This window comes from Scophthalmus maximus, chromosome 19, assembly GCF_022379125.1.
Source record: "Scophthalmus maximus strain ysfricsl-2021 chromosome 19, ASM2237912v1, whole genome shotgun sequence".
Taxonomy (NCBI): domain Eukaryota; kingdom Metazoa; phylum Chordata; class Actinopteri; order Pleuronectiformes; family Scophthalmidae; genus Scophthalmus; species Scophthalmus maximus.
Window position 1 is genome coordinate 6,872,501 of NC_061533.1, and position 22,788 is coordinate 6,895,288.

The following is a 22,788-nucleotide window of genomic DNA, read 5'->3' on the forward strand; positions in this document are numbered from 1 at the left end:
TTGCTCCGGGTATTTTTATCCACACGTTTTTTTAAATTTAGAAAAACAAAAAAAAAGGAAACCACACCCCTGAGTGGGCGCGTTTGTGGGTCTTGGTGTGTGTGTGTGTGTGTTTGTGTGTGTGTGTGTGTGTGTGTGTGTGCAGCTGATTTAATGTTTATGTTTGTTCACGGCCGTGCATTAGCATAGAGAACATATCACGACGCTCGAGTCAGGTGTTAGAAATGGCTCATTGACTCTGGTTGAAGCACTAATGATGGGTGCACGGACTATAATGGTGTTATTGGTTAACTTGACACCGGACACTGCTCTCACTGGGAGAGATGACCACCGGCGTACTACAAACATGAAATATCGCATTGCATTACACAAGCTTCAAATATTTGGCATTAAGCGGTAAATTCATATTTTATCATTGTTTATAGCATTAATTAATGTATTGTCAGAATTGCTGTGGGCATTCAGTGTGTTTTAGTGTGTAAACAGATGATTAACACAGTTGTGAAAGTATCAAATACAATATATCTTTATCTGACTGTTGACGAGGAGTTCCTCTGAACTATGGGAAAAGTAAAGTTACAAAAGAGATAAATGCAAACATTTAATGTAATAATGAAAAGCATCGGAGGGGCGATGCTTTCTCTGCACACGCTGTATATTCCTTTTATTTCTTTTATTGTAATAATGCAATTTGATAATTTCTTTGTGATGACATCATCCCCACCAAATTATCATAAAGCATGTTTCTATCCACATTCGCTTTGGGTCTTGTTCACTGTTCTGTAGGATGCCCAGAAAATGCATTTTTGATCTCTGCATGACTTCTTTTTTTTTTTATACTTCTTCATGTCGTCACTTTTCATATGACATCTTGAGACGGGGAGTGATTTTCTGATCAACATAAGCTTCAGATTGTCTCCCTGGCCTTATTATTTGTGGAGATATCTTGGGAAAATAGCTTTGAACACTACCCAGATTCTGGCCATGCCATGCACACAGGGTGACAAACTTTTCATTTTACAATCCCTGTGTAATTATGGTTTAATCTGGAGGATCATTGTACCTGCCGTACCTTTTGTCTGGCATGCCGTCTCTGTGCAGCACTCTCGTGCGAAACAAGGCAAACAGAGAGAACCACCATGAATCACTCATCCTGCCCACTGTGGAGTCATAATTTTCAGATTCTTCGACGCTTTTGGGTGTGTAAAGGAGTGTGTGTGTGTGTGTGTGTGTGTGTGTGTGTGTGTGTGTGTGTGTTTGGACAGTGAAACAGTAAGAACGTTTACAGTTGTTACATTCTTTAAAGTGGTAATTGTGACTTGTGAATATGGGCTATACAAATCATATTTGATTGACTGATTAAACATATCAAACCAGTTGCTCACAAATTCTCTAAACCTGCTTCTTACGAAACATCTTGTGCCACACAACAAGAGTTAATGATTCTATACCAAGTGCACCAACCTTCATTGGAATGTGACTTCGCAAATTCAACCTTCTTCACTTCCCAATAAAACTCTTGATCTCAGTTTTTGGCTATTTACTTGAGAAGTTATAATATTTTGTTATGATGAACCATAGGCTGAGACACTGTGTGTCCCTCTCATCTGGAGAAACAAAAAGGGGGTTTCCTCTCTTAATTTTTGGACATTGTAAGGCCCAGTGGTAACCTGCTGTTTTAATTCATCAAAGCATTAAAAGCACAGGTCAAACCATCATTCATACTAATATCAATGATTTCTCAGTTGTGTAAAGCGACAGCGAGGGAGTGGAGACGTTGAGGATACATTACAGGAAGCTACACCCTCAGTCTTTAATCACAGCTGTAAACCAACATCATGATTCAGTTTTACGTCAAATGTAATTCAGTGCTATTGGAGCAGAGAACCTTCGATGAACGCGTACTAATATTCACAGGAGGCGAGTAATAATATGAGAAGATTACACCCTGTAAATATGAAATACATTTGATTTAATTTACATTTCATTGAACGAGTCTTCCTGGAATTGCACTGCAATTGCAAAAATGTCATGCAAACAGTTACAGTCATCGTTAAGTATTTGGTCAGCAGTTGTGTCATGACAGACATATTTTTCTAACTATTGATCGCATGGAAGAAAAATGTGAAAACTTCTTCAAGACGTGAGAAGAATGTGAAGCCTCTCTCGCTGTGCCCTTCACATAGTAACACCACACAGAGGCATTGAAACATGAAAAGAAAAGAAATTCATCCAGGAGTTTACCAAGAAAATCAAGATGTTTTCATCTTTGTAGCAGGTACAGAGTTTCCAAAACATTCCAGTGTATACATTAATACTTTAGAATAAATTATTATGAAAATGAGAATATTTTCTTACTAAAACAAGGATTCTAACACAGAAACACTCGGTGGCCAGTTTGACGGCAGCAATACTGACAAATGTGGCCATTTGTAATATTTGTCAAGGCGTTAAGGGCAAAAAGGCGACAATAAATTAAATTAAATAAAAGCTAAACCAGGCAGAAACACAAGATATAACTTAAAAACAAGGTTTAACAAGCAAGAAAACAGTGTAAATCTGCATTTCGGCAATTAATTCGGTAGCAGAGGGGCAGAAGGATGCTGAAGACTTCATCTTTTTTATTAGTTTTATAGTTTGACTCGTTTGGATCACTCCACAGGATTGGAAGTTGCATTGGTCCCCTCTTTGTGACCCCATCACGAAACTACCTCTGTGTTTCTCACCATTCATCGTCCCTTAACCGTGAGAACCGCGGACGCTGAAACACTAGAACCTGTGAAGCGGGACACAACAATCGCCGCCACTCACAAAGCGGTTTCATCCAAAGTTTTAATCTCTTTGTGCCGATCTGCCTGCTTGACAAAGGGGTGCAGGGCCCCGCGACTTAACAGAATCGGGAGCGGGCACAATCCGGTAAACCGGCCACCGGGTGCAGGCAAGTGTAGCGCATCAGGTGACGTCACGGTTCTGTTGACATGCACTCCGTTTGAAAACTGAGGAAAGTCCCGGTTCGCCTTCTCTGCGGATGCCGTGGGCTTGTGTGTGAGACACTGTAAACAGTCGGGACGCCTTTGTGATCCTCTGTTTTTCTTATACCTGTGTGTGTGTGGGGGGGGGGGGGGGGGGTTGGGAAAAAAAAGTGCACGTCAGTTATTCTTGTTCAACAGGCACCAGTCGACTCCGTAGGTTGATGCAGTTTCGGTGTCCAAACAGAATGCTTTTGAGATCGTAATCATCCCCGGCGATTCGACGAGTCCCTGCATGAAACAGGATGTCGAGGCGAACTTGACGTCACGAGGGGCTTAATTTGAAATACATGATGAAAGAGCGCGAGGCTGAGTCACCCTCAGACTCCATGACTACACCTCTTTTCAGCTGAATTTGCATGTGCCAAGAGCAAAGTGCAATAGCAGGAGGAGAAAAAAAAAGAGGAAAAGAATCTGTTTCAGACGCCGTAGACAATGGATTTGACCTGTAATGAAAAGGTCAAAAAAACTTGACTTTTCATTGCACTCCCGGGGACAAAAGTGGCAACAGAGCTAGGGGCCGATAAATGGCCATTACCTGTGATCAGAAAGTGTGAATGTTAAGATGGTGTTCGCTCGACTTTCCACCTTCACAAGTACGAAATGTCTGCAAGTTTCCCCGCGCGACGCAGATTCCGTCATCAAAGGGTGCAGACGTCTATGAACCCTCCAATTTGCGGCGCGGCCCCGAGCGAACCTGAACATTAGTTTCATAGGAACAAAGACACATCTGTGGTGTCCGCAGGAAGTGAGACTGAGGCCCTCAATTACACTACCTTGTACTTTACCTGCCGTTCGCCAGCTTGTTTTCTAACTGTGTGTGTTTGTGCTGTTTAGTGCCAAGAAAAAAAAGGAGCAGTTGAAAATTAAAAAAAACCTCAAATGGTCCCATTGGAATTCCTTATAGCCACACCCCAAAAATACAGGTACATATAGTCACACGGATTAACAACGGTCAAACAAATTCATCCCCGGGACTGACGCCTCACCATTTGCAGAAGAAGTACAGGGCTCCGGCCAAACCCACGATCAGCAGACTCACGCAGAACACGGTGACGATCATCTGCCCGTCTCCCATTGGCTGAGTGACCAGCTCCAGGTTGGCACACCTGGGGCCATAGAAGCCCACGTCACACCTGCAACACACAGAGTCAAACATAATCACTCACACACACACACACGCGCGCGCACACACACACACACACACGGAGAGAGAGGGGGGGGGGGGTCGTACCTGCAGTGGTGCTCATCGATGTCCACCAGAAACATGCACTGGCCCTTGTTCAGGCAGAAGTCGTCAAATGTGCTGTCGCAGCTACGCGTGGACCGCTTCACCACATGAGGGCGCTCTTCTCCCTGCCCTGACACACACCACCAACGACACCAGCTGTTAGAAACTCTGCATCATGTCCACGCTGCGGGCCGCCTCGGATGGAACGCACATTCACGAATCAAACTGTATTTGCTTTGTTCCACGCCATTAGCTAATAAGTGAGCTTTCTCATTTGGGATCTGAGGTTTGCAGAATCAGCAATATCTTTGAAAATCATTATTAATATTTTAAGTTGGTTTCAGAGCGGCAACAATTGGTTCGTTAATCTGTAAAGTCAAACAAAAGAAAATCAATCAGCTTTTATTTTATGATAGACGATTAATCAGTTAAATCATTTTTCGTACACAAATGGCAAACATTTGATGTTCCAGGTTCTCAGATATAACAACTTACTTCTTGTCCATGTCTCACGTTACAGTTAATTTAATAATGTTGACTGAAAAAGCAATACATCTGTTGAGCTGGGATATTGTGTTGGGCAATTTTTCATTGTTGTCTGAGGTTTTATATGTGAGCTATATAAAAAAGCTAACAGTGTGCCACACATATCCCTTTTTAATTCTTCATCATTTAAACACCTTCAAATTAAAATCAGCACTGAAGCGTCGCAAGTAACAATTGTTTTTGATTATTAGTTAATTAATCAAGCTTGTGGTAGCAGCAAACGTTTGGCATTTGAACTTTGAACATTGAACTGAATGCATATGACATCATCTGCAGTTATCAAGAGAACAACATCCCATATGTTTTACAAAACCTGGAATTATTCATTTTTGCACAGTAAAGGATGAAACTCCTATGAAACTGCATGCACGAATCAATAAGAACAGTTGCCGTGGTGAATACCTCCAGATAGAGAAGTGCTGGCTGAGACACTCTTGGTTAGTGCGTACGGCCAAAGCAGCATGAGCAGAGAACCTGTCGAACAGAGAATATTCGTCTGTTTAATCACACTGGATGTGAGGTCAGTTTCATATGGACGCTGAGTTTTATGTCCCCATTGAGTGACAACAGAACGTCTGGTACCCCACCTCTTTGGCAGTTTTAAAAAGTGACTTCCCCCTCTCAAATAGCTTATTGTGAATTATTTTTAAGGGCCTGGAAACTTAAACCTTTCCAACACTTCCCAAGAAAAGTCAAATTATCGGAGGAAATTCTGAAAAAGACATGCTCTTAGTGAAATAAAAAACTATTGACAAGCAAACAGAGAAACTATGCGGATGTAAATGTCATGTAACATAACATGACCAAAAAAGAAACAGACAAAAAAGCAAAGATTAACAATGAGAAGTAGAATCAACATGCTGGAAAAAAATCAATTTGCTTTACAAATAAAATAACCACTTGCAACAGGACATTTCCTGTGAGCAAGGAGATAATTATCTCTCTCATTTAGTCCACGAAACCCCAAATATTTGTTTGTTGAGTGTGATAAGACACCATGGAGAGGATCCATCCCAACTGGGGTATGACGTGGTGTGGCTCATGTAGCCTGGGCCACATGCATGTACCTGCCTGCACGACTGTATAACATGCGGCACTTGCAGACGCCCACATTCCTGCAGGCAGGACAGAAGAAAATAACACACCAATCTGGATGCGAGATGTATCCAGTTATGGCTGGTTATGAATCGGGTGATACCGGCTGTAAAAACCCTGGCCTCCGGGTTTCTGTTCCCGCCTGTTGTCATGGCCGCGGAGATATTTCCAGCGCTAGGACGCACGCTGGTTGTTGGGTGTTTCTCGTGCGGCTGATTGCACTTACACAGTGGATGTGAGCTGGAAGTGGTGACGAAGAAACTTTTTCTTTTCAGCTAATGACCCGCTGTCCTATCAGCCCGTTTACATCATTAGCCTCTGACTCATTCCAATGAGGCATCTAATGGTCTCATAAACCGAGATGGGTATCGCTGGGATTGTCATGTCGACTGAAATGAGGGATTGAGGTGTATTTTTCTCACATTTTATGAGAATAAGTTAACACGTACATTCAAATAAGGGTGTATTCGAAGGGTGAAGGCGAGCAGGAACATAACACATCTACTGTACAGGAGCCACATGACCGAGAGCAGTAAAAGGAGGAGAGGTTATCTGTGGTAAACTCTCATCGTAATGGATTACCTATTATCAAAAAAAAAAAAGAGAAGAATAAAGCTGACACTTGCATTAAACTGCAAACAAAACTACAAAACTCTGAGGTGGTTTAGTGTAGAAGTAATTTTTGAATTGGTATTGATTGTAAACACAGCAAAAGCACGTCCTGATAATAAAAAAAAATATCAGGGCCTTGTACCATACTGTGGTACTAGTACTTAACGTGAATATTTCAATTAAGGGGAAAATATCATGATTTTCTTCTTTGGCCCAGTTATCATCTCGTGGCCCCACAGGTTCCTCCAGTGACCCTCTGGAGAGGGTCCCACCCCTGTAGGTCGGAAACTATTTGACCAAACTACAGTGGGGTCCAAAGTTGTCTGTCCATTCATGAAAAGGTGAAGTCAACCGCACATAAAGAAGTGAAAAACCAGCTGCACTTCATAATTATTACTATACTGTATCTTTCATGGTGACCACATTACTTATTTTGTTGATAGTACTTATTTTACCTAAAACTAAGGACTTTAAGTGAGTATTTTTTTACATGTAGAAGTCAGGTTTAGGTGTAGTACTTCCCCCAATACTTCCTCCAATGCTGGGCACTACAAAGATAATAATATTAAATAGAATATATTGTTTCCTCCTTACGGACAACAGGTAAATGGCAGATACGCAGATGACAGATTTAATGAGACCGTATGTGCTTTCATATGATAAATCTTCCATTCAGGGTTTGATGGCCAACATCCCCTCAGCCTCCCTCGGGCTCTGGGCTCAGCATGGGCGTCACCTCATTAACACAGGTATGTGGCAAAGTCCTTCATCTGACTCCAAAATTTCCACTCATGTTGATTTCTGATATTACTTCAGACACAAACACTAAAAAAATAAAACAAATGGTGATAGAGTAAAATCAGATATTACTTGGTAAAATCCAAGTAATCCAAAGTAATTTTTTTAACAGTCTTCAGTAAAAGTATCAGCATGTCAGCAAGAGTAAAATACTAAAATACTCTCTTTCTGCAAAATTAATACCTTCTGTATTGTATTTGCTTCTCATTCAAGAACATTTTCCCTAATAATACAGTACTTTGTCCTGTGTAATTGTTTGATTTCAGGATTCTACTGGAGTATTTTGTTAGCTGTCAGATAAAATGTCATGAAGTCAAGCGCAATTGAGTAACAGTATGATGTTGTGTAGTAGCAGCAATACCTCAAGATGATCCAATAAGGAAAAGTCCTACATCACTTTTGGGTCGATAAAAAGTACACAAGTACCAAAGTACCATCACCTAAATGTACTTGTAAATATAAAAATATATATATATATATATATGCATCACCATAGCTAATAAAGCTAAAATACTCACAAACAAAAAAATATTAAAGTAAACAAACAAACAAAAAACAGTAACAGAAGACAACAACATCTAAAGAGAAAAATAAACCCACACACAAGAAACTTTGACAAAACTATTAATAGACAATTAAAAGGAGATAACTTTCAAAATACACACTTGTATGTCTCTTAAAATCTAAACATGTGCTGTATTATTATAAGATTATTACCACTGATACATTAATGTCTACAGAGTTTCTCTCAGTCCAACATTGAAGGAAGAAAAGAAAAGAAAAGAAAAGATCTTACCGATGAGTGAGAGCAGTGCTGAAGCTTTGCTGTTCCCCATGTCTGAGAGAGTAACAGTCGACAGGTCGCGGACAGGATCGAGGCTCAGTGAGCTGTGAGCTGTGAGCCAATCTGGATTAGAGACTAGAGACGCTTCCGATCCAGCAAATTAACTTTGAGGTAAAAAGAAAAAAAGAAGAAGAAGAAGAAGAAAAGAAGGGGGGGGGGGGGGGTTGTTTGGGGCAGATAGATTAAAAAAAAAAGTGTAAACCAATGGGTACTCACCCTGTGGGCTGGGTGTGGTGACACACCCAGCGGTTCAGACAATTTCACACTCCAGAGTTCCAAATAAAATCACAGACCCTGAAGGCATCACACACACACATGCCATCCCCTCTACTACTGATGGAAATTGGTGGAGGAAGAATAGTTCATGTCGATTTTTCTTTCTTTCTTAATGGAAAAAGCAACCAAGTTATTCCACAATGAAAGACAGAGAGTAAAAACTCCTCCATCCAAATCCTGCGTGAATAAAAGTTCAGAAGTATTATCGGCACAAAACTATACTTTATTCGTAACAGTCCATAATATTTGGTGCTTTGTATGGGGGGGGGGGGGGGAACATTCCAGAAACAAATCTATACAGTAATTTTAAAAAAATGCATTTAAATAAAGCATCTTTGAGTGTCTACAAAAGCGCTACATACAACCTATATATTATTATTATTATTATATTGCTGAAAAATAAATGGGGTGCAGTGAAACACTTCCATCTGCAGTGGTGTATAAATATATAGAGTAGCATAAAATAGAAAAAATAAAGTGCAATACGTTTGCTAAGCTATGAATTAAATGTACTTAATATTCCTTAAATCTTTTATTAAGATTTTCTATAAGTATGTTAAACGGCTGTATCTTATTTTGAAAATATTTCTTCTAAAAAGTAAAAGCTTGAAATGATCTTGTGTTGCTCTATAGTCTCATTATTTATCCCGCATGGTGTTTGATAGAATATATTTCTATATATACACGTCATTTATAATAGAAGCCCTCTTTTCCATTTTGTTTTGTCTTAATTGTTCAATAATTTAGTTTAAATCATTTATCACTTAATGGGGACTACAGTATCTCCCGTCGAACGGCTCCCAATTTGAGAACCAATGATTTTGTAACAAAAACTCCAACTTCATATGACTAAGTTACCAATAAGCTATGTTTGTGTTTATTGAGCTTTGACCCACAGAAATTCAGGCAACATATAAATATCCATTTCCATAAAAGTATTACAGACGTTTAAATTAACAACACTTTCAATAAGTTAAATTCTAAATTACAATAAATAGGCACATTTTCTCGCCCTCGGGCTTTAAAGGACATTGACATGATTGATATCTGACCCTGTTTTAAAAAATTTAAATAAAAAGGCCCAAACACATCTGACATTGTTTAGTTTGACCTTGTACAAAAAGCTTTATCGGTCTCATAATTGCTATGAGTGTTAGCATTGAGAATGGTGGCGATGATGGTGGAGATGAGGAGCAACGGTGAGCTGTAGGGAGTGTCACTCTGACGTCTCGGATGGTGGAGATTTTATCAGAGATGCTGATTTAACACACCTGGGGGGGAAAAACAACAACATCTGTGTCAGAACTTCAAGAAGTTTTTGAAAGTGAAATGCAAAAAGAAATCAAACTCATAACTGGAAAAAACATCTGGATAATAACAACACTAGAAATACGTAATTTTGTTGGATGTAAATTTACGACGACTGCTGGGCCCAGGTTAAGAAATAAGGAAGAAAAAAAATATCCAGAGTAAAGCGGAATATTTTCACTAGGTCTCAATATCTAAATAAAGCTATTGGGGGAATTGTTCCCGAATGTCCAAATTCTTAGTTTCTATTTGAGAATGTCCTCTAAAACAAAGATCAAATGTTTTGTGGTTCTATGATATAATATTTCTCTGCCCCATAGTGCCTCCATAACAAACACACAAACAAAAGCCTATAGAGTAGATAGATTCTCACCTCCGGTAGGCGAAGCAGTAAATGACGATGGCCAGGACCAAGAGGAGCACGGCTACCCCAAAGATGATGCCGATCAGCTGCTCCAGCTCCGGCAGAGTGCGAGTGGAGTCGCTGAAGATGAGGCAGCGAGGCCCCTCGTACGACGACGTGCAGCTGTGGAACCAGACAGGGGAATATGTGAGTGCATTCCAGAGGTGAACACGAACCAACATGCGCATGTGGACATGAGGCATGAGTTTTTCACTGACCACAACTGAAACATAATCAGGATGCAAACAGGTTAGTGGGCGTACACAACCTGTGTTTTCCTTATCAAATCTTACATGCAGGAAGGTTTGTCAGTGTCTTGGGGGTAGATGCACTCGCCGCCGTTCTCGCAGAAATGTTCATATCCACCGCCACATGATCTGTGTGAACGCAGAACCCGGGGTCCCTCGGCGCTGCCTGCAGACGGAACAAGTAGCATCACAATGGATTATCACACTGTAACACAAAAACACGTAGGGGGCCAATGGTGCAAACAGTCAATCAGTTGATCACTGACCTAATCAGTGACTGACTGAATCGACAGGAGTGAAACATTAAAAGATAGATGATAAAACCATGGAAAAACATGAACATGAAAAGAAATCATGTTGTACATATTTTTTTTTTTTAAAATTCAAATATACTTTTTAACGGATCAATTGAAGCCCCGGGACATTTTGGACCTTTTTGGGTTCCCTAGATTTCTGTTGAGTCAATGATTAATTAAGTGTGACGCTGCTCTCCTTCCCGCCGACACAAAACTCGGCGGAGGACACTCACCGTTGTTGATCTGCGTGGTGAGAGATGAATTTGACAGGGCAGGAGGAGTTGCTGTGGTCTGGAGGTTGCTGGGTAGAATTGCCGATTGTCCCGTCGTGGCCAGGAGAACCATGAGCACTGCCACAGAGGAGAGGAGCCCTGGAAAAGCATGGAGGTAAAAAAAATAAAAAAGGTTAGATCTTACTGTGAATGTGGTTTATTTTTGCTTCCTCATCACTGAATAAAAATGTTGTCACCTCACAATAAAGTGGACACCTACCCGTCTCCAGGTTTGCCCGTCTGTGTGTAAACATCTCGTCTTCTGGCAGCGTGATGTCCGATGTAATCAGCTCCTTCCGAGCGAGCAGTGTGATTAACAACAGGTATTTGCAGAGCTTATATACTGTTCTCCCAACCTCGGCAAATATTTCAACAGCCAATCAATGAACCGAAGATTCTTTTTTTTTTTTTTCCTTCCAAAAATCCATCTGCATCATTTCCTTCATTCGCAGCAACTCCCGGCATGCAGAGACAAAGTCTGAAGGCTGATGATGATGGTGGTGGTGGTGGGGACATGTGATTACCCAGAGGCTTTGTGGTTGTGGTTTCGTCTTTGGAAGTCTCTGAACCCACGCATGTCCTCGGCAGATAGTTCCACTCAAATACCTCTTTTACAGTTTTGCTTCATTTACACTTACAGCAGGTGTTGGGAAAAGCCTCAATATCCTCAGGGGGGGCGACGACAAAAGGAAGCTTTTGACAGGATTGTTTTGTGTGCGTGTGTGTCTCTAAATGTATGTACGGTATGACATGAGAAGCGAGGAGATTATAATAGAAAAACTGATAATTTTCCCCAGGAGTTAATGGTTCAATCGCTCGTCCCAAGTCTTCTTCAATATACAGCATGATGTTCATTTTGTAAATTATGGTCCAATTTAGAGTAAAACAGACGGTAAAGCACGGTGCGCATTGGCGAGTGGACACAGCATGATTGACAGCTAGTGCTGACCAATTGTCGCAGGATGCAGATGGAAGTCGTGCAGTGGATGAGCTCTCCGTCAGAGCCCACCCTCCCCACCTCCAAATATGGTCTTTTTAGTTTTTGTTGCTGCCAAAATGATAAACTCAAGGCTTTCAAAAGGGGCAATTCACAAACCGGTGGCTGACGTCACCGCGGGGTTGCCACTCGAGTGGAACTTGGTGTGTGAATCACTGCGGAGAAATGGATTTGATTCTCAGCTGTGGTGTTTCTGGCTTGGCTGAAAGATGAAGGAAAGCAAAACAGAGAATATGCCAATATCTGGCTCCTTGTGGTGCACTGCATGTTGCCCTAATTGTCGGTGAGTGCACCAGTGCACTCAAAATAGCAAACGTGACTGTGGAGGTGGTTATTCTCAAATGGGCAGGGTGGTATTGTTATGAGAGATGGAGTTCAATATTTGTCGACCTAATCTTCAAACAGCTAAAACAAAGAAAGTGAGATTGTGGTATTGGCACGACATTGTTGTTGTTTTTATTCACTATTCCTTTTCCAGTGCATCTGGAATGTTCGAAAATTAATCAGAACTAATTCAGTAGAAAAAATATGAATCTAAAAGTCACAAAAAGTGATCTCTGAAATAAATAACTTAAACAAGTAAATGCACAAATATAAACAAAGAATATATCAAAATAACTTTCCCAGCAGAAATGGAGTCTTGAGCTCATGGGGTTTTTAAATTAAAAAGTGTGTTAAATGTTTGGCAAGGTGGGTGTGTGTGTGTGTGTGTGTGTGTGTGTGCGTGCGTGCGTGCGTGCGTGCGTGCTTGTATGTATACCTGAAATTGATGCATCGATGTATGTATGTATGCATAAACATATTGTATTCTATTGCAATCCATTAAAATTAATGACTTTCTACTGTGTCTGTGTTCAATGCATCAGTGCGTTTCTTGCAGCAGTCACAGTGTTCTTCATCAGCATGGCGACTGTCATCGGACCCACACCTCCAGGCACAGGGGTGATGATGCCTGCCTTCTCCTTCACTCCTGCAAGTCAAACAGTTGACTCAGAGTCAGTAAAGGTCAAACAAATATTCATTTTTTTATTACAGTAACCAGCTTCAAGCATGTCTGCTTATCCTGTCATTTCTGTGGGACAACATAAAATGTGCTAAACTGAGTCTGGATTTCAGGGGGAATCCAAATATTATCTGTCAGCGTTAGGAAACCTTTTAAGTGTGTGTCAATCAAATTTATATATTTTCACAGATTAGTATAGGGATATAAAGGTCAAACATATAAAGAGTAGTTTGGAAATTTGATATAATATACTAGTTTTGTCAAATGAAATTTCAATTTTGGTGTTGATGAATAAAAAATGTTTTTTTTTAATGCTGTTACAGTAATTGTATTAAAAGATGCAGTTGATATTTTAAGGAACTTTTGATTATTTACCCTCAAAGTCCACATCACCAATGAGCCGGAGTTTTCCTGTCTTCGGGTCGTGGATGCGATTTATGCCCACGTCGATGACGGCTGCTCCCACTTTCACCATATCTGCTGTGATCAGTCGGGGAACACCTGTACCAAAGGAGGAGTTTACAGTTAGGACATAATATAATGCTTTATTAGTTGTCATAGGGAAATGGGAATATGATTCCAAGCAAATTATACGGCCCTAGGTTTAGTGATTTAGCAAAAAACAGCTGAAAAACACTTGAATTCTAAGAATTAAGGTTGGAAAGGTAACAAAGCAGTACACACCCCATATGGGACTTATCGCGTCTGTTGACATTGTGCTTTTGTTTCGGATATTTCCCGACAATTATTCGAATTAACTAAAACTTCCAGGTCAGTGAATCGTGGGGTTTTGGGGGCACATGGACGTCTGGAGTATTGAGCCACCAGGCTGCTTTGCCCAGTTGGTAACTGAACCCTGGTACACATGCTCAAGGACATTTTATTGCTCAGCGGACTAAATGTTGACCAACACCTATTTCAAATCTATCACTAGAAAGTTGGGCAATACACCCCGAGTCTAACTGCCATCTAACTGAAAGTATTGCCGGTTCCTCAACATTTCTATCTTCACCACATCCTGACAAGAAAGTGAAGGGCTCTTCCCGTAGGGCAGCTTTTAGTCATCAGGTAAAAGTCCATTAATTAGAAAGGGAAGCCAACACGGCACCCTTGAGGCATTCTGTTACTTAAGAGCTTTGCAACAGATATTGATTAATGATCTCACATTCCAGCGAAAACGGATGACTGTGAATTCACGACCACACACACACTGGGCAGAGGGACAAGTAAATATACTGAAACTTTAGAGTTGATCGTTTCGATTCCGACAAGATCTCTTCAAGTAAGGGCTGGTTTCGCAATTCACAACCTTCCCTCCTTCTTGCATTAACAGGCCACATAATCCTCAGAGCGGTGGGTCCAACATAATGAAAAGGCATCTGACAGTGTTGGCAGAGTGTGAGTGAGTGAGTGAGTGAGTGAGTGAGTGAGTGAGTGAGTGAGTGAGTGAGTGAGTGTGTGTGTGTGTGTGTACACCTGAAAGCCAGGACCACTTCAGTAACACTTGTGTAGGATCACTTCCCTTTAATTGTAATCTGTTTTATAAACCACGCACATTTGTAGCTCGTGGAAAACCACAATTTGAAACGTTTTCAAGAGAAATTGTTGATCCCAAATATCAAAAGAAATTACTGCCATATATAATAATTTTGAGTCAATCAAAAATATTGAATCCGTGACTAATCTATCAATTAATCATTTAAGGAATTCTGTTGAGCACAAATGCCAAACATTCATAAGGTCCAGGTTCTTATTTGTGAAAACATTGTAAACTAAACGTTGACATTTGAAGACATCATATTGGTCATAAAGGAAACTGTGATGGACATTTGTCACTAATTTCTGACATTTTATAGACCAAACAATGAATTATACATTAGATTAATCAATACTCACAATTAGGGCTGCAACTAACAATTATCTTCATAATTGGTTAATCTGTCGATTGTTTTCTCAATTAATCGATTCGTTGTTTGGTCCATAAAATGTCAGAAGATTGCGAAAAATTAAGATTGTGTTTCCGCAAACCCCAGGATGAAGTTTTGTTTCTTCCACACGCCAAATATATTCAGTTTACCTTCATGGCGGAGCAAAGAAATCAGAAAATATTCACATTGAAGAAGCTAAAATCTGAGATTCTGACTTTTTTTCTGTCATAAAAACTACTTGAACTCATTAATCGATTATCAAAATAGTTGGCGATTAATTAAGCAATCGATGAATCGATTAACTGTTGCAGCTCTACTCACAATTATTGTTAATTGCAGCCCAAAAGCTGTTGAATATGTTGTGATACCCCGTGAATAATGTTGTATTATTAATAATTCTGAAAGCCTCAGTATTAGACATGGTAGTCAATTCTAAAATGTTAAAAAAAAAAAATGGACAGTGACGATCTTTACTGGAGTCAAGGGTTGTGATTACCTGCTGCTGCAATAATGATGTCCGCCAGGCAGGTGAGCTCCTTCAGCCGCTCCCTCGGTGTACATCTGTGGGCGATGGTCACCGTGGCATCTCCTGACAGGAAACAAGGACTTTTGTTTTGGCTCGGTTCACTCATAGAAAACACAAAACAACATTTTCTCTCTCTCTCTCTCTCTCACTTCAAGGTGAGGTGTCTCACCCTGCAGACGATTTTTGGTTTGCTGAGCCGAGGTTGTGGGATATGTAGGTGAAAACAAGAACCCAACCGAAATATTGTTACTCAGGATAATGGACAGACATTAAAATGACTTACTGCTGAAGCAGCGGTCCCTCTGAAAACAGCTGACAGTGATCCATCCTGACTAACAACAACATGTTCTTCACTTTTCCAAGAAGTGCCTCATTGAAAATAAAGACCACTCCTGCTGACGTGAGAAAACCTTAGTGCATATCACATTAACCTTCAGGGGAAAAGGAGCAGAGGCACTACCTCACACAGAGAGGAACCTCATCTATACATGTACCTGAAGTTCAGCGAGTTTATCAGCATTTTCTACACCTGACAAGCTCCAATTCATTTAAATAGGTGCCATTTTGTAATTGGTTCATTTCATTTATGTGTTTTCAATCAAGTGTGCAGGTAATATGTAAAGCTTTCAGAACCTGTTGATGAATATTACAGGTGGACTCTACATGGAATCAGTACATCTTTATGCTTCATGAATCTTGGTGCTTTAGAATAATTATGGTAATTGGCCTGTCAGTTTTCATAAAACCTATACAGGAGGCAATAATGGTTCATCTATCACATTATGTTTCGGTCACTTTGCAGCAAATAGAGAACACAATTGCATTAACGTCTATTCTATTGACTTGGAAAATATATCTCAATACCTAAACACATGTTCATGCCTCAACAACACTGAGGATATTTGAGCAAACAAGTTAATATAATTTGGGTCAGCTTACTTTTTAAATACATTAAAGAGTATACAGTATAATGGTCTGTTTTTGGCTAATCTAAATGTAATTAATAAATTATTTTTGTTACTGTATATGAATGTTGAGTCTGCTTTGGTCATTCCTTGGACTGACGGCAACTGGACTCGGTTGTAAGTACCTGAAGATGTTCCACCTCTCAACTAAGAGTCTTCTTCTATTCTGACTGACTTGGTATTTAACCTCTGTAAGGTCGATATGAAGGTTATTGATGACACTTGGTTTGTCAGTGATTCAGGCTGCATTTCCAAACTGAGACTTTTGGAAGGGCTGCTGTCCTTGTTTCGGTTTGAAAACGCCGGCGTTGCGTTTCAGTATTGACGGGCAGAGATGGAGACTTTTGGAAGACAGTGACCCGGAAACCCACGTCCGCTTCCTGATAAGGTCTAATCAGTCACGACATGGTAGCTGGCTTGGCCATGGGTGGACCGTAAAATCAGTGTTCGAGGTCGTGCACGCTCCAGAACGGGGCTCACCTCACTGACCCCAGCGTGAAACCTCTTCAAATATCTAGAACCAAGTCCAGTTTCCCCTCAGTTCAACCCTTCTTGGATGTGGTCTTGCAACTCCACATCTTAAGACTGATGCATCCCTCAGTGCAGCGGGTGCTAAGTGGTGGTGGGGTAAGGACCTTTGATTTTCTCTATAGTTGCACAATGACGATAAGCAACAGGACGACAGTAACACTAATGCTCCCCCAGGATGTGTGAGGGCATCCTGCATAGTTACAACTGAACCGTGACAGAGAATGGAGGTGTGGAATGAGGAGCACACAAGCATGGGGCTTTCAGGGAGATAAGAGTGAGAGGGAAGGAAAGGGGCAAGTCATAGCACATCGCACATCAAAGCCATGCCACATACCAAGTAGAGTGTGTGTGTGTGTGTGTGTGTGTGTGTGTGTGTGTATGTATATTTCAGGTGAGCGACTTATAAATGAACCCAAGATCCTTTTTTACAAGACATTTTCCCCAAGGGCACATCACTTATCTGCACAGTTGATATTAATATACCTTTTTGTATTTTTAGTAACATTTACTCAGCCTATAATACAGGGGCTGTGAACTTTTGTTTGCATGCGGGTTCGAGTTATTTGAACTTCTGTGTCAATCTGACCTGTAATACTGTTATACAGGCCAACCATATTGTGTTGCTTCATTAAAGCAGTAAATTCCATGCAACCTCATCAAACCTCCTACCTTCTTCCTTACACCCTTATAAGGAAAGTTGATATTTCCTCCAGTGATGCACAATGCCCAGTGCTTTTCCTCCACACTCCCTTGTATTTTTCCTTTTTGATCTCCTCCAGCAGGACATGCATCGGCAACTAAAGTTTGTTTTCTGAGGGCGAGGTATTGATCACATCCTGACACAAGCATTTACTTTCCCTTAGGGAAGGCCAAGGTGGTGCCGATAAAGAGCAGCACTTCAACCAACCATAATTCCGGCGCATCTGTGCCAAAACATACACACACACACACACACACACACACCCCCACACTTACTTACCCCCAGGGCGTTCATGGTTACGATCGGTGTGCAACAACATTGCGATGGGCATTCCGACATTTTTGGAGCGACCCGCAACCAGCACGTTCTTCCCCACTGTGTCAATACCTGCACAAACACATTTTCAGGGGGAAATATTTTCAACAAACTTTGTCCGATACAGAGTAAATTTTCACACAAAAAAGAATTTTAACGTGATAATCACTTGATGAACAAAAAACCCTGCAAATTTACAAAACATATCACAGAGAGCCCAGGTAAGTATTTCACCTTTGACTGATCACAGAGGCGTGTGGGAGGGAGGTTATTCTGTCAGCTGCACCACAGCCTGGTAGCACAGTTTTTGTTACACATGTGACACTGTCAGGCAAGACATAAGTCATCTAAGTGATTAATAGTGGAAGGATATGTATGTCTGTATAAGACAGACATCTCGTTGTGCTGAGAAATTTGCTTATTTGTATGACACACAGGCATTTTGTCAACTAATAAACTTCCATTGTCACAAGTTCAAAAATCTGTACAGTCAATTTAGACAAATGTATTTCCTTCTTGAATTATGTGAGTTTCCCCAGTCAACATCCTCAGTTTCACATTGAATAAATCCAGGTACAGACTGAAAACAAAGGGCAGCGGTGGGGTTACAATTAATATGCCTGAATAGATCAACACATACTGATTGTTCTATCTAACACATTATTTCAGCTGTGGTATGATATCTCACCTCGAGTCTTTTTTATCACTATGGACCACATATTGTTTCTTATTGGGCACAAGAGCATGAGCCTTTAAAAACATCCACCACATACAGATGGGCCGTGGAGAAGTAGATTGATTTATGTTCTTTGCTGAAGTCAACATCACAGAGGATTTTGACTTGACTCCTTGATAAAAAGCCAAGTGTGTCCAGCTAATACAGAAACAAGAGGTGAAAACCCTTCTCATTAATCCTCATAATATTTGACAAAATGCACTGAAAGCATCCTGAGCTGCTTCATCACCGTCTGGTATGGGGAAAATTTATCTGACAGCTACTAGTGAAAATATCCATCAGTGACCCTCAAAATCCATGCTCTCCGGTCTTATGTACCAGCAGCAAGATTTCCGAGATTTCCTATTTCCAATAGGTTCTTTGTTTTAGGTGCAGCACTTCAGCCCTTGTTCTTAATTGGCAACTTCCTTTATTTTGTCAAGAGAATGACAGAATTTAGGTTTTGAAAATTGTTATGCCCCATCTAGTGGTCCCTGCATGAAAGGACAGGAACTTATGTGCCTGCTATTCCCATTGCCCCCAGATTGGACTTTGATGACTCTAAATAATAAACTGAAAATATTTTTTTAAATCATGAAATATTAAGATTGATAATTTATCAATGATACAACAAAGTAAGAGCAGAGAGAAAAGGCAAAGGTTGCACTGTGCATAAGCCCCTGAGAAATACTGCTAATCATCTATATTCTGATCAATTTACAGGTCTTTAACGCCCTCTAGGGGATCAGTGGTGTGCAGCAGATTTTATAAAACATGCAAATAAAAAAACAGCATGAAAACCATGGCAAAACACAAATATCAAAAAAACAGATTTTAATTATATGTCATGAGTAAATGGAGCTGAAGTGGTTTTGGTGGTTTACCGGCCCGTTTGATGATCTCCCAGACAGCTGCAGGCGTGGCAGGCACCATGGATCTCTGGTCCAGACACAGCTTCCCAATATTCACAATATGGAAACCGTCCACATCCTTCTCCGGAGCGATGGCATTACACACTGCTCGCTCATTGATGTGCTCTAAACGAAGGGAGGGAGTCGGACAGATCCTCAATAACAAAATATAATAAAGCAAACATAATAAAGACTAATTGTTGAACATGCTGTTGTGAACACACAGCATATTTCAGTGTTGCCACTAATTAGCTTGACACAGTCTATCCATAAATGTTTTTCTTGACACAGATTCCCACAGTTAACCGCAGCCAAACATTTTCTACTGAAATATTAATTTCAAACGAAATACAAATGCTGTTTTGATAGGCTTATAAAAGAAATAAATTAACAGTAAATGAACAATATAAATAAATTAACTATTTGAAAAAAGAATCTAAATGAGTATGACAAGATTAAAAAACAGTATTTGAACTTATCCCAAACAAGATAAGGGACAAAGAGGGTTAAGTGAGATGTGTCTATCATTTGTTGTGAATAATGCATGTTATGTATTTTATATGTGCGTTAATGTTCGTAAGTGAACCGTTCAGATCCAGTAGCTCACAGTTTTCTATTATTCATTGATACATGTGGTATAATAGGCCTGTGTCCTGCAGGCAAACCTAAATGAGATCCTTGTGTTTGGTAAATCAGGATTTAAGTCGGGTCATTCAAAGGCTGTCAGTGACGAAAAAACTCGACTGCAGCTGTGGCCGTGTTTACCGGGAAGGGGCAGCTGCACTAACAGGCCGCTGACCCTCCAGTCACGGTTCATCTTGTCAATCAGCTCCAACAGCTCCTCCTGGGACACCGAGGTGGGCCGCACCACTGTATCACTGGAAATACCTGGAGTGAAACATACATAGACATCACATCAAACACGTCCTCCATGTTTGAAAACGTTGCCAACCATGTGCATGTTTATTTTGCAGTTGTGTTAAAAAAAAGATATTTAATTAGTTCAGCATATGAAGCATGTGTTCATCCATGTGTATCTGTATATCCATGCATGCCTAAAACTGTAAAAGGCCTGAGGCAGTCGTGTTTGTAAATCTGTCGCATTATGCACACAGTGTTCAGGAATGCGTGCACTTCTCATATCTGACCCAGAATGCTGGCCGCCCGGGTCTTGTTCTTCACGTAGGTACGACTGGCGGGGTCGTCCCCCACCAGGACCACGCCGAGATGGGGTCTCATGTTGCCCTGAGCGACCAGCTCTTCCACATCGCGCTGGATTTCTCTGTGAAGCTGACGAGCCAACTCTGTCCCCGAAATCACCACAGCAGCATGCCTGGGAAACATAAAATCATACAGGTTGAAAAACGGACAACGAAAGAAGAAAAAAAGTCGAACATGAATTCAAATAAATGACAATTCTGAAAATAAAGTATCTTCTTCTTAAATGTGATTGATTCATTGTTGATTTTCTAATAGTAAATGAAAGTTAGATTTGGGATTGCCTGTGTGATAAATGTTTATGTACTCTGGCTTTTTGGTTAATATCTTCATGGCTGAATGCACTTATTGTAAGTCGCTTTGGACAAAAGCATCAGCTTCAAACCAAATGACATAGATTAAATAATAAAATTAACATTAGAATAAGTCATAGGTAACATCACACACACAGCAAACTTGTTAGACGACTTAGACATGGTTTGAAATACCATACTTGATTAGGGTAAGTACTTTTTTGACAATGACAATGTACAGTTGGTTATCATGTTAAAATGTCAATGTTAAAGGGGGTCAACAGGGGCCCACAAACAAATTGCCAGCCCTGGGGCCTCCAGTGAGGCTGATCCGGCCATGCTAAGTGAAACAAATGGAACTAACGTATAAAAACATGTGGACTCTAACTTCGCATTTTTTTTTCAAATGTTACTTAATGTCACGTGAAAACGGGCATTAAAGCCCCAGTCTGTCATTTTTTTTTACCTTTCTGGTAGTAAAGTTGCAAACCGCAACCAACTGAGCACCCGTCAGGGGACACTTTATGGTGACGCACCGCTAATTCCATTTCCGGTTTCGCGAAGGACTGGAAATTCAACGCGAATGCAACGTATTTTATTTTTCTGCAATAACCGTATTCAATGCTGCGTTTCCATTAGACCTCGGAACTCGGACCGCGGAAGTCCGGGTGGTGCTTTTTTCCCAACCCTCCCGAGTCGCAATGGAACCGGAACTCACGACGTAGCACTACACGACGTAGCAAATATGGCGACTTACACGGAGGTCGGGTCCCCCTAATGTTATTATATTTTACTCATTCAAAGTGGACAAAAAACATCGGTTCTCTGTTGCAGGTGATTATGCCTATATGAACACACAATTATGGACAATATATTCCATTTCTGTGAATACGTTCTTCTAAATATTTCTCATAGTGACGCTTGGTATGCACCTGAACATCTGTTGTGCAGAGCGCTAGTAATGCGCATGCGCGAACGCCAATGCCCCCATGTTCACAGCAAATGACCTAGCTCGTAAAAAAAAATAGTAACCATGGTGACAAATAAACGTTACTCTGCTCTTGTCTGCCGAGTGGAATCATTATTTATGCTTTTTGCTTATTGGACACCTGCGTGTTAAATTTAATTTATTAGCCTCGGTGATTCATATTGACAGTTTAGCAGCAGCTGACCGTCGTCCGTCAGCAGCGAATGGGACCGTGTGTTCTCTTAACGCTTCAACCGGCGGAAACTGCGGCGACTTGTGCTAATGTGGCCGGTTCGTCGGCAGCAATGTCGCCCGCAATCACTCCAGTAATTGACCCTCTCCGCCAAAGCAACGTCCGTTAATCCTGCCCTCTCTACCGTGAACGGTGAAGCCGCCTGTCAATCACCGTCCGCGGCTCACGTGACGGTGCACACGCCTTCACCGGTGAAGGCTGCACCGACCGTCGCTCATTCATCCCCTCTGCAAAGTAACAGGCGGAGATTGAAAGAAGGGGAGAGGGGGGGAAAAAACCAACAACCCAGCGGCGTTGTTAAAACCCGCCGCCGGTTTTTACCTCGTCGCCGACTGGTGCAGGTGTCTCCGTTGACTGTCGCATCTTCTGTGCGTCCGCAGTTTCAGCCGGCAGCAGTGATGGTGTAACGTTAGCGGGCTGCAAATCCTGAAGGAGGAGCGTAGCGGTGATACCGAGGCCGCCATGTTTGTGTGCGTGTGGTCTTAGAGCGCGTGTGTGCGTCGTGCGC

The 22,788-nt window shown here is 41.1% G+C and overlaps 3 protein-coding genes across 3 annotated transcripts; all 3 read right to left on the reverse strand.

Annotated features, from left to right (window-relative positions):
- Positions 1 to 4,014: 4,014 nt before the first annotated feature.
- Positions 4,015 to 8,264, reverse strand: LOC118314537 (proepiregulin-like). The gene is made up of 4 exons (XM_035641059.2): positions 8,108 to 8,264; positions 5,209 to 5,280; positions 4,264 to 4,390; positions 4,015 to 4,165 (listed from the first exon to the last, which is right to left on the reverse strand). Exons 1-4 carry the CDS (start codon positions 8,145 to 8,147, stop codon positions 4,015 to 4,017), a joined length of 390 nt encoding a protein of 129 aa, XP_035496952.2. The 5' UTR covers positions 8,148 to 8,264.
- Positions 8,265 to 9,281: 1,017 nt separating this feature from the next.
- Positions 9,282 to 11,353, reverse strand: epgn (epithelial mitogen homolog (mouse)). The gene is made up of 5 exons (XM_035641220.2): positions 11,179 to 11,353; positions 10,920 to 11,057; positions 10,436 to 10,556; positions 10,113 to 10,265; positions 9,282 to 9,702 (listed from the first exon to the last, which is right to left on the reverse strand). The coding sequence occupies exons 1-5, from the start codon at positions 11,210 to 11,212 to the stop codon at positions 9,648 to 9,650; spliced, it is 501 nt and encodes a 166-aa protein (XP_035497113.1). The 5' UTR covers positions 11,213 to 11,353; the 3' UTR covers positions 9,282 to 9,647.
- A 1,033-nt stretch (positions 11,354 to 12,386) lies between these two features.
- mthfd2l (methylenetetrahydrofolate dehydrogenase (NADP+ dependent) 2 like) lies at positions 12,387 to 22,788 on the reverse strand. Its single transcript, XM_035641219.2, has 8 exons — positions 22,602 to 22,788; positions 20,698 to 20,882; positions 20,315 to 20,437; positions 19,523 to 19,675; positions 17,888 to 17,995; positions 15,383 to 15,475; positions 13,334 to 13,459; positions 12,387 to 12,925 (listed from the first exon to the last, which is right to left on the reverse strand). Exons 1-8 carry the CDS (start codon positions 22,742 to 22,744, stop codon positions 12,810 to 12,812), a joined length of 1,047 nt encoding a protein of 348 aa, XP_035497112.1. The 5' UTR covers positions 22,745 to 22,788; the 3' UTR covers positions 12,387 to 12,809.

Excerpts from the sequence above, each read along its gene's own strand:
- mthfd2l (XM_035641219.2), bottom strand. The coding sequence starts at position 22,744 with ATGGCGGCCTCGGTATCACCGCTACGCTCCTCCTTCAGGATTTGCAGC. Across the intron at positions 19,676-20,314 it reads AGTGCAGCTGCCCCTTCCCG|AGCACATCAATGAGCGAGCA; the intron begins GTAAACACGGCC and ends CCCTTCGTTTAG. Across the intron at positions 15,476-17,887 it reads TAACCATGAACGCCCTGGGG|GAGATGCCACGGTGACCATC; the intron begins GTAAGTAAGTGT and ends GTTTCCTGTCAG.
- epgn (XM_035641220.2), bottom strand. The coding sequence starts at position 11,212 with ATGTTTACACACAGACGGGCAAACCTGGAGACGG. Across the intron at positions 11,058-11,178 it reads ACGGGCAAACCTGGAGACGG|GGCTCCTCTCCTCTGTGGCA; the intron begins GTAGGTGTCCAC and ends ATGCTTTTCCAG. Across the intron at positions 10,266-10,435 it reads ACTGACAAACCTTCCTGCAT|CTGCACGTCGTCGTACGAGG; the intron begins GTAAGATTTGAT and ends CTGGTTCCACAG.
- LOC118314537 (XM_035641059.2), bottom strand. The coding sequence starts at position 8,147 with ATGGGGAACAGCAAAGCTTCAGCACTGCTCTCACTCATCG. Across the intron at positions 4,391-5,208 it reads CAGCACTTCTCTATCTGGAG|GGCAGGGAGAAGAGCGCCCT; the intron begins GTATTCACCACG and ends GGTGTGTGTCAG. Across the intron at positions 4,166-4,263 it reads ATCGATGAGCACCACTGCAG|GTGTGACGTGGGCTTCTATG; the intron begins GTACGACCCCCC and ends TGTGTGTTGCAG.